Genomic DNA, 9,218 nt, shown 5'->3' with positions numbered 1-9,218 from the left:
CAGCTGTGCTCCAAAAGCTGTTAGCATGACCTTTCTTATCATTAGATTGTGCCACACCAGCACCTGAGAGAAAAGCTTTGAGTTTGATTTTGTGTTTGTGTTTTGCAGGCACTCAGGAGAATAAGTCATGATGTTTCTTGTGTTTGTCATGTTAGTATCTCAGTGCTTGTCAATCCCCAGTCAACAGTGTCACCACTGTGAACAACCTTCGAGAAGTCCCTGCAGCTGCTTCAAAACTCATCACTGAGCTCGATCTCTCTTTTAACACGCTGGAGACAACAATGAAAGATGACTTTTTTTCATATGCTGCTTTGAGGGCTTTGTTCGTGAACAACAACAGAATCAAAACCATCCATGAAGAGACATTTCACCCGCTGATTAATTTGGAGAAACTGGACTTCCACAAACCAGTTGGAGACTTTGTCTTCTGGATGGTTTCAGAACCTGATTTCTCTCCACTATTTCAATCTTTTGGGAAACAAATATACAACACTGGGTCCGGTTGTTGTTAACTGATCTTGACTTTGTTGATTAAACGTTGCAAACCAGCCTTCAGTGTGTCCTGTACATGAGGTCATTTAGTACACCACAGCACGGTGAGTTTTTTGAGCTGATGAAGTTCAGCCAAAACAGGAAACATGCAGCAGGAGACAGTAACTTGTTAAAATGTTATAAAAGGTACAATTAAAGATTTTCACCCTACAGGGTTGTCAATGATCCAAGGATAAATGTCTAATTTGGTCAAAAGTTTATAAGCCATTTCTGGAGAGACTGCAGTGGAAATGTTGTCACTTTTGGACTTTGCTACCTGCAGCTAAACATTTGCAGCTAAATCATTTATTTAAAAGCAGAAGCTGCAACTGATCGAGTGAATGTTTGTCTGAAAACTTAAACTGAACTCCAAGCGTACCATTGCTCCAGCTTACCATCTTTACCTGAGTGAATCAGTTTGTTGAACAATCTAAATGATTCAGAAACTTCTGTGACATCAACTTAACTAAGGCTCATTACAAATTTCACAAAACACTGCTGAATACTTTTAATATTTTTTTTATTAGTTATTTTTGTTTTGTTGTTATTTTGATTTTAATAAAACAAAATAACATAAAGAATCAAATTGTTTCTTTGTTTTTTTAAATTTAATTTATTTTACAAATAAATTAATAATAATATTAATAATAATAACAACAAATTAGTGCTGTCAGCGTAAACGTCATTAGTTAAAATGACGTTAACGCTGACAGCACTAATTTGTTGTTCCAGAGAGCAAGCCAAACACTGGTCTAGAAAAGGACGATCTCTAGTAGTGCTGCACTACTAGTAGATTTTGTTTTAACCTCCTAGGACCTGGTGTCCACATATGTGGACATAACATTTATGAGACCAAAATACAAAATTTTGCTCTTCAAAAACCTGATATCCACTTATGAGGGAGGACATTACACTGCCACTGTTCAATCGAACTTTAAAATGAATGTCCTCATATGTGGATCTCATTTTTTTGAGAAACAAAAAAAAGATAGTCCGAATCTGATGTCTTTGTTTTCACATTCATCAGGTCCCAATCAACCCAAATGGCACAGAGAAATTAAAAATGCATGCCATGAAAGAGTTCAGGTCTTAGGATGTTAAAAATGTCCCTGCTGATGAGACCAGTGAATGTGGGGCGACGGTGGCAAGAAAAAACTCCCTCCTGGAGGAAGAAATCTTGGGAGGACCAGGCTCTCTGGGAGGACCCTTCCTCCTGAGGGCAATACTTACCAGTACTTGTCCTCCAGTGTGCGATGGTGGGCTGGGACGAGTGTTGTTTCTTCTCAGCATGATGATGACCTTCCTTCCATTTCCTGTTTCAGAACTGAGAATGAAGACAAAACTGGTTAACAAGGTAACAGGACATTTAAAAATTCTCTCACTTCAGGATGAGATGCTGTGTCTTCTTACGTTTCTCTTGTAAAACAGCATGTAGGCCGAGTGCTGCTGTTCCTCACAAGCTGCCGATCCGGTTGTGTGGAGCACCTGTGCGTCATTATAGGTGAGCCAGCGATCTGATGTAGAGTGCTGACTCTCCTCAGGATGGACAGAACTACAGATGTAGTGTCCTGAAATCACATTAAGACAAATGAATCCAACTTCTGGAAGTCAACTGATTCAAGCAAACAGTGATTTTGACTTAGTGCTTCTTAGAACATCAAAAGCTTTTGTGTGTGAGTCCTTCACTGAAAAGTAGAAAGTTTTCATTTTCTGTTTGTAACAAGTCTGTTGTTTTACCTGATTCTGTGCCTCCATAATGACTGATGATGCTGACAAGACTATAACAGCCACCACCCTGAGAAGGAACAAATCCAAAGAGTGTTAGTTTCATAAAGTCTCACATCAGAGCCATAATTAAGCTGATTTGCTGAGGCTACGTCCACACTAATGCGTTTTCGTTTGAAAACACATCGTTTTCTCTCCGCTTTGACCTCCCGTCCACACTGAGACGGCGTTTTCCTCAAGGAAAAACACAGCATCTTGAAAACGCTCTCGAAAACGCAGACTTTCTAAAACGATGATGCATTTTAGTCATGTGATGCAGTCATGTGAGCAATTAAACAAAGATAGCCGAGTGCATTTTACAGCAGTTGTTTTGATTGCTCTCAACTTTGAAAGCCCTAAAAAAGATTAATATCAGTTTGTACATGCTCCGGATAGCTTTTCTTCAAATTCTGTAATCCTCACTCACTTTTGCGCATGCGCAGGACTGGAACGTAAGCGTTTTCGGCCGTTTCAATGCAGACGCACAACTATTTGAAAATGACTGAAAACACTAGTGTGGACACGGAGTTTTCAAATCTATCAGGGCTAGTGTGGACGTAGCCTGAGACGTTCTGCAGTCTGTTTTTACCTGATTGGATGGCACCACCAAGTCCCTCTGCAGCCTGACGGGGTCATCCACCTTCTTAATGTTGTAGGTTTGTGTAAAGCCAAACCTCTTCAGATGCAAGATCAGGACTCTGGCAGAAAAGAAGAAAAAAAACACAAACAAGGTAGAAAATAAGAAGAATGAGTGTCAAACACAAACAGAAGATGGGAGAAAACGACTGCTCAAGTATTGTCTCGAAAAACTCTGATATTTGATGCGCCACAGTTTGGAAACCTGGTCAGTCGATCACTTCTGATGTGACCTTACTCACCTTGGCAGTGTATCAAAAGACGACTTCAGTTCTGAGGCCGTCCCTCCACAATCACAGCGAAATTCTATTTCTTGTTCCTGAACAACAGCACAGAGAAAACAGGCTTTATGGTAGAAAGAAATCTCAACATATGCACACACACATACGCACAAACACTAACAAAAAAGGTGTGTTAAGATCGCTGACACTACAACTCTATTGGAATTTGTGATCTTACCTTCAAGTATGTCTCTAACATGTTTATAATAGACCCCTCTGGAACAAGGTCAAGAGACAAGCTGGTGAAGTCCTCGTGCTGTGATGATTGGTGACCACAGCTACACATTTCAGGAGTAACGTAGTTAAAGTAAAGATCAGGTAGGTGGAAAAGAGGTATATGAAAATATTGCAACCAGCTCTGCGTTTCTGAAAGACAGGCTTACCTCTTGCATGTCCTCATGTTTTCCATTTTAAAAATGTGATGCTCTTCTACTGGGCAGGTATAACTTTGGCCCAGGAGAGCTGCGTTCCTCTCCAGGTGAGGTGCGAGCCTTTTGACCTCATTGAGGAACAATGTTAGGAATTCATGAGCGTCCTGAAAGAAAAGCAGAGAGATTTAAAACAGTACATCAAAATCAGAAGGTAAAGCAAAAAAACAAAATGTCCAAATAGCTGACGCACTTTCTGTGCACTGCCGGTGTATTCAGGAGCTTGACTGCTGAATGCCTTCTTAAAAGCTCTTAGGTGGTGATCTTTAAGGCCATAATCTGTTGACTCATGACAGTCCCTGACATCAATGAGCCTTCTGTAGAAAGGAAAGGGTAAACAGACATTTCTGCTGTTAGATCTCTTTGTTCTTCAGGTTTTTGAAGAAAGTAGAAGGTTGACGTAGCGCACCTTAAGAGCTGAGCTTCTGGATCTGTGCTCCACAAAACCTCCTGACGCCTGATGTCTCTTATGAACTCCTCAATGTTGAGGAGGCTCTGCAGGCAGGAGTTCATGTAGCAGGTGTTTCCGATGTTTGGAAACCTGACACACACGCACAACGTTTACAGTATCAGTGTAAAAGAATTCATTTTCTCCACTTTGACAAAGTGAGCTTTGGTCTTTGTGCACCACGTGTACTCACCCGAAGCAGTCTATAGTCCCAGTTTGACTTTCTATTATTTCTCCACCGCATGCTACACTGCTCCAAAAAGGTAAAAACACAAACACAAAATTAGGAAAGATGTCAGGATGCTGAGCAGTGTATGTGCATGGATGCATGAGCTTTGAAGTTGAAACATTTTGGAGGACGTCTTTCTCTTACCTGTTAAACACATGCTCCCATCCACTCTCTTGGTCCAGAAGCTCCATAATCCAAGTGTCCCAACTCAGGTCTGCTGGGATCGTTTCCGTGGTGCTTCTTACCTGATATAAATATATAGGACATAGCTGTGTGCCTCATTGCTCTTAATTGCTCTCATTTAACTGTGATGAGTAAATGCTTGATGACAGTGACTCTTTCCATAAAACATACCTTCCCGGATTTAAAAAGAGAGCAGCGAGACCTTTTTTGTGTCTTCACAGTGTTGCTCTCTGCCTCTGCATCGCTGTCAGTTTGCTGCAGAGGACGAACAAACATAAGTTTATTAAAAAGTACATTTTAAAGAGAATGTGTATTTCATATGTTTTGTGTAAAAGCAAACCGAGGAACAGCAGAAGATGTGTCTCCATTTTCTCTTCTTTTGGCCATTTTCAGGGTTAGCTGGTGTGGCAGCAACAGAAGCATCCGGGATGCTGATGAGGACAAAAGTGTAAATGTTGTGGAAATTTATAAGAAGGAGTACATTTTGCTAATACAGATTGCTAATAAAAGTGAATAACTGTAATGGAATACCAACATGAACAAAATCATGTATTTTATACATTTACACTCTACATTTTCAAACGCTAATCTCTGCATCCATATAAATAATAGACAAGACTAGAAGGAGTAAAAAAGATGTAAATACACAAGGTGGAAGAAAAATGCCAATAAAAGGGAAATAAAAGAGCTCCAACTCAACCACTGCTATAAATATCTCCAGCAGCATTAAAGACTGGCGCATTTCTTTACCTCTGATGAGACGTAGAAGGAATTTCCTTCTCTGCCACGTTTTGTTTGTGTAATTTCTGTTTAGAAACAAGAAAACCAACATCAGTAATGGCATAAAACAAACATACCAAGTGGGTCTCTCCATGAAAAGTGTCCAGTTAGAAAATTTGGTATTATTTCATATTATTTATCACTTTAGTGAGCTGTCAGCTCATGAAGCAGATATAGGAATATCTTTAAATAAAATAAAAACAATTTATTCATGCCTTAAATTGAGTTTTAAAGTTTGTCCTATGAGATACAAAATCCTTCATTTGGTTCTGATCAAAATTCAGTTTTTACAGAAATCATCCATGAAGCTTCAAAAATGCTTATTCACCATAAAAATATTTAGAGAAACATCCTGCAAGTCTCTTCGAACTTACCTTTCTGTGAAAAAAAAACGTTTAAACATCTTTGAACTTAATTTGAGGACATAGCTGTGTGCTAAATTGCTCTTAATTCTTCTCATTTAACTGTGATGAGTAAATGCTTGATGACAGTGACTCTTTCCATAAAACATACCTTCCAGAATTTAAAAAGAAACCAGCGACACTTTTTTTGTGTCTTCACAGTGTTGCTCTCTGCCTCTGCATCGCTGTCAGTTTGCTGCAGAGGACGAACAAACATACGTTTATTAAAAAAGTAAAGTCACTTTAAATTAACAAGTGCAATTTAAAGAGAATGTGCATTTCATATGTTTTGTGTAAAAGCAAACCGAGGAACAGCAGAGGTGTCTCCATTTTCTCTTCTTTTGACCATTTTCAGTAACAGGAGCATCCGGGATGCTGATGAGGACAAAAGTGTAAATGTTATTTTTCAAAGTGCAAATTTTTAACAAGGAGTACATGCTGGAGATTGCAGATAAAAATTAATAACTGTAATGGAACAAAATCATGTATTTTGTACATTTACACTCTACATTTTCAAACGCTAATCTCTGAATCAATATAAATTATAGACAAGACTAGAAGTAGTAAAAAAGATGTAAATACAAAACACCAATAAAAGGGAAATAAAAGAGCTCCAACTCAACCACTGCTATAAATATCTCCAGCAGCATTAAAGACTGGCGCATTTCTTTACCTCTGATGAGACGTAGAAGGAATTTCCTTCTCTGCCACGTTTTGTTTGTGTGGTTTCTGTTTAGAAACAAGAAAACCAACATCAGTAATGGCATAAAACAAAGTATATGGTATGAAAATACAAAATCCTTCATTTGGATTCAAAATTCAGTTTTTACAGAAATCATCCAAGAAGCTTCCTTAAAAGTTTCAAAAATGCTTGTTTACCATAAGAAAATATTCATAGAAATGTGCTGCGAGTCTCTTCAAACTTACCTTTCTGTGAAAAAGAAGTTTAAACATCTTTGGACTTGATGTGATCGCAGCCAAAATCTCCTCAGCTTTGCAAAAGTTCAACTGAAAACAAGCAGTCAAAGGTTGTATATTTATAAACTTTCAGCATAGAATGTTCATACCCTGAACAGCAAACATCATCATTATGATGTATGGGGCAAATTTGCATATTTTGGAATGTATGCTCATTTGAACTGTATGGTGCTCGTCTCCAAGCAACTGCTACACAAAACAGGTCAAGTCAAGTGGCTTTTATTGTCATTTTAACCACGTGCAGAGGTGCTGTACAGAGTGAAATGAGACAGCGTTCCTCCGAGACCCTGGTGCTATATATGACATATACGGACAAACCCAGGACTACATAAAGTGCAGTGTGCATAAATTGCAAAAATAAACAAGACAAAACAGTGCAAAACGTGACAGAACAGGACGAAACAGACACAAGACAATGGAAATGTGCAAAATGCTGAGTATTGTGCAAAAGTAACTTGGTGTCTGTATGTATGTGTATGAGTGTGAGATACTGCAGACAAGTGCTTGGTAGTGACATGTGTGAAGGTGTGCGTGTGCCAGTGCAGTCACTGAGTGTTCAGGGGTCTGACGGCTTGTGGGAAGAAACTTTTCCGTAGTTTGGTAGCGAGGGCCCGGATGTTGTGGGACCTCTTTCCAGAAGGCAGCAGGGTGAAGAGTGTGTTTGAAGGCTGTGTGGGGTCCTCTAGCAAGCGGGTGTTATAAGGAGGGGAGAGGGGCTCCAATGACCTTCTTAGCTGCTCTCACAATCCGTTGTAGGGTACTGCGATCCAATATGCTGCAGTTACCATACCAGACAGTGATGCAGCTACTTAGGATGCTCTCATTAGTCCCACTGTAAAAGGTGGTGAGAATGGATGGTGGGAGATGGGCTTTCCTCAGCTTCTGCATGAAGTAGAGATGCTGCTGGGCCTTCTTGGTTATGGAGCTGGGACTGGGCAAATCTTAAACTTGAAAGCCAGGTCAGAGCTGTTGTAAGATCTAGCTTTTTTCATTTGAGGGAATTAGCCAAAATAAAGCCTATCTTATCGAAACAGCATTTTGAGACAGTAATCCATGCCTTTGTTACTTCTAGGCTGGATTATTGTAACGCACTTTATTTTGGGGTTAGTGATGCGTCCATTAGGCGCCTGCAGGTTGTGCAAAATGCTGCAGCACGTCTTTTAACTGGAACAAAAAAGTTTGAGCACATTACCCCAATTTTAATTTCACTCCACTGGCTACCTGTACATTTTAGGATTGTTTTTAAAATTCTCTTATTTGCTTTTAAATCTCTTAATGGCCTGGCCCCCTCCCTACCTCTCGGAGCTACTACAACCATATACACCTCCCCGTTCCCTTAGGTCCGCCAATCAGCAGCTCCTTAAGGTACCAAAAACTAAGTATAAATCTAAAGGTGATCGTGCTTTTGCTGTAGTTGCTCCAAAGTTGTGGAATGATCTACCCTTGCATGTTAGGCAGGCCTCTTCTCTCTCTGAATTTAAAAGTCTTCTTAAAACCTATTTATTCGCTGAAGCCTTTGGCATTGATTAGAGGGGTTGACTCAATTTGTTTTGACATGTTTCAATTTATTTTAGTTTTTTAGTTATTTATTTTATCTTATCTCATTTTAATTTTCTTTACTTATGCTTTTAGCATGTACAGCACTTTGTGAACTCTGGTTTTATGTTAAAGTGCTTTATAAATAAAGGTGGTATGGTATGGTATGGTATGGTATGGTATGGTATGGTACTTTGAACGCCTCATTATAAACATCGAGCAACAGGGGACTTAACATATCCTCAAATGCTCTATAGAAATCCAATGGTAACCCATCTAATCCTGGAGCTTTATTAAGTGGCATACTGTTAATTGCACGGGTAATCTCCTCCACTGTAATTGGAGCATCTATAATCTGCTGGTCAGTAGTAGAAAGCTGTGGCAGGTTTAAATCAGTAAAGAATGCTTCGAATTTCTGTTCATCTAAACTACCTTGTGTAGAATAAAGATTATTGTAAAAGGCCCTGAATCCATCATTTACAGTGGGGCAAAAAAGTATTTAGTCAGCCACCGATTGTGCAAGTTCCCCCACTTAAAATGATGACAGAGGTCAGTAATTTGCACCAGAGGTACACTTCAACTGTGAGAGACAGAATGTGAAAAAAAAAAATCCATGAATTCACATGGTAGGATTTGTAAAGAATTTATTCGTAAATTAGGGTGGAAAATAAGTATTTGGTCACCTCAAACAAGGAAAATCTCTGGCTCTCACAGACCTGTAACGTCTTCTGTAAGAAGCTTTTCTGTCCCCCACTCGTTACCTGTATGAATGACACCTGTTTGAACGCATCATCTGTATAAAAGACACCTGTCCACAGCCTCAAACAGTCAGACTCCAAACTCCGCCATGGCCAAGACCAAAGAGCTTTCGAAGGACACCAGGAAAAGTATTGTAGACCTGCACCAGACTGGGAAGAGTGAATCTACAATAGGCAAGCAGCTTGGTGTGAAAAAATCAACTGTGGGAGCAATCATCAGAAAATGGAAGACATACAAGACCACTGATAATCTCCCTCGATCTGG

The 9,218-nt window shown here is 39.5% G+C and overlaps 1 protein-coding gene across 1 annotated transcript; it reads right to left on the bottom strand.

Annotated features, from left to right (window-relative positions):
• Positions 1 to 1,266: 1,266 nt before the first annotated feature.
• LOC146668243 (ubiquitin carboxyl-terminal hydrolase 12-like) lies at positions 1,267 to 6,635 on the bottom strand. The gene is made up of 18 exons (XM_085410126.1): positions 6,609 to 6,635; positions 6,355 to 6,410; positions 5,987 to 6,056; positions 5,794 to 5,877; positions 5,251 to 5,306; positions 4,841 to 4,931; positions 4,672 to 4,755; positions 4,462 to 4,562; positions 4,282 to 4,338; positions 4,050 to 4,181; positions 3,834 to 3,957; positions 3,596 to 3,747; positions 3,391 to 3,490; positions 3,174 to 3,250; positions 2,885 to 2,993; positions 2,269 to 2,326; positions 1,942 to 2,099; positions 1,267 to 1,855 (listed from the first exon to the last, which is right to left on the bottom strand). Exons 1-18 carry the CDS (start codon positions 6,633 to 6,635, stop codon positions 1,850 to 1,852), a joined length of 1,542 nt encoding a protein of 513 aa, XP_085266252.1. The 3' UTR covers positions 1,267 to 1,849.
• Between the last annotated feature and the right edge of the window lie 2,583 nt (positions 6,636 to 9,218).

Source organism: Rhamphochromis longiceps, linkage group LG6 (genome assembly GCF_057381845.1).
Source record: "Rhamphochromis longiceps isolate RC_006_pf linkage group LG6, R_longiceps_female_GT1.1, whole genome shotgun sequence".
Taxonomy (NCBI): Eukaryota; Metazoa; Chordata; class Actinopteri; order Cichliformes; family Cichlidae; genus Rhamphochromis; species Rhamphochromis longiceps.
Note: the sequence above shows the minus strand (reverse complement) of the source record. Positions and strands in the feature narration are given on the sequence as shown.

Bases quoted from the DNA above. Each gene is read 5' to 3' on its own strand.
- LOC146668243 (XM_085410126.1), bottom strand. From the start codon at position 6,635: ATGTTTAAACTTCTTTTTCACAGAAAG. The intron at 4,756-4,840 runs GTTTGCTTTTAC...CGTCCTCTGCAG, and splicing joins ACATCTTCTGCTGTTCCTCG to CAAACTGACAGCGATGCAGA. The intron at 4,339-4,461 runs GTAAGAGAAAGA...TTTTTGGAGCAG, and splicing joins TGGGAGCATGTGTTTAACAG to TGTAGCATGCGGTGGAGAAA.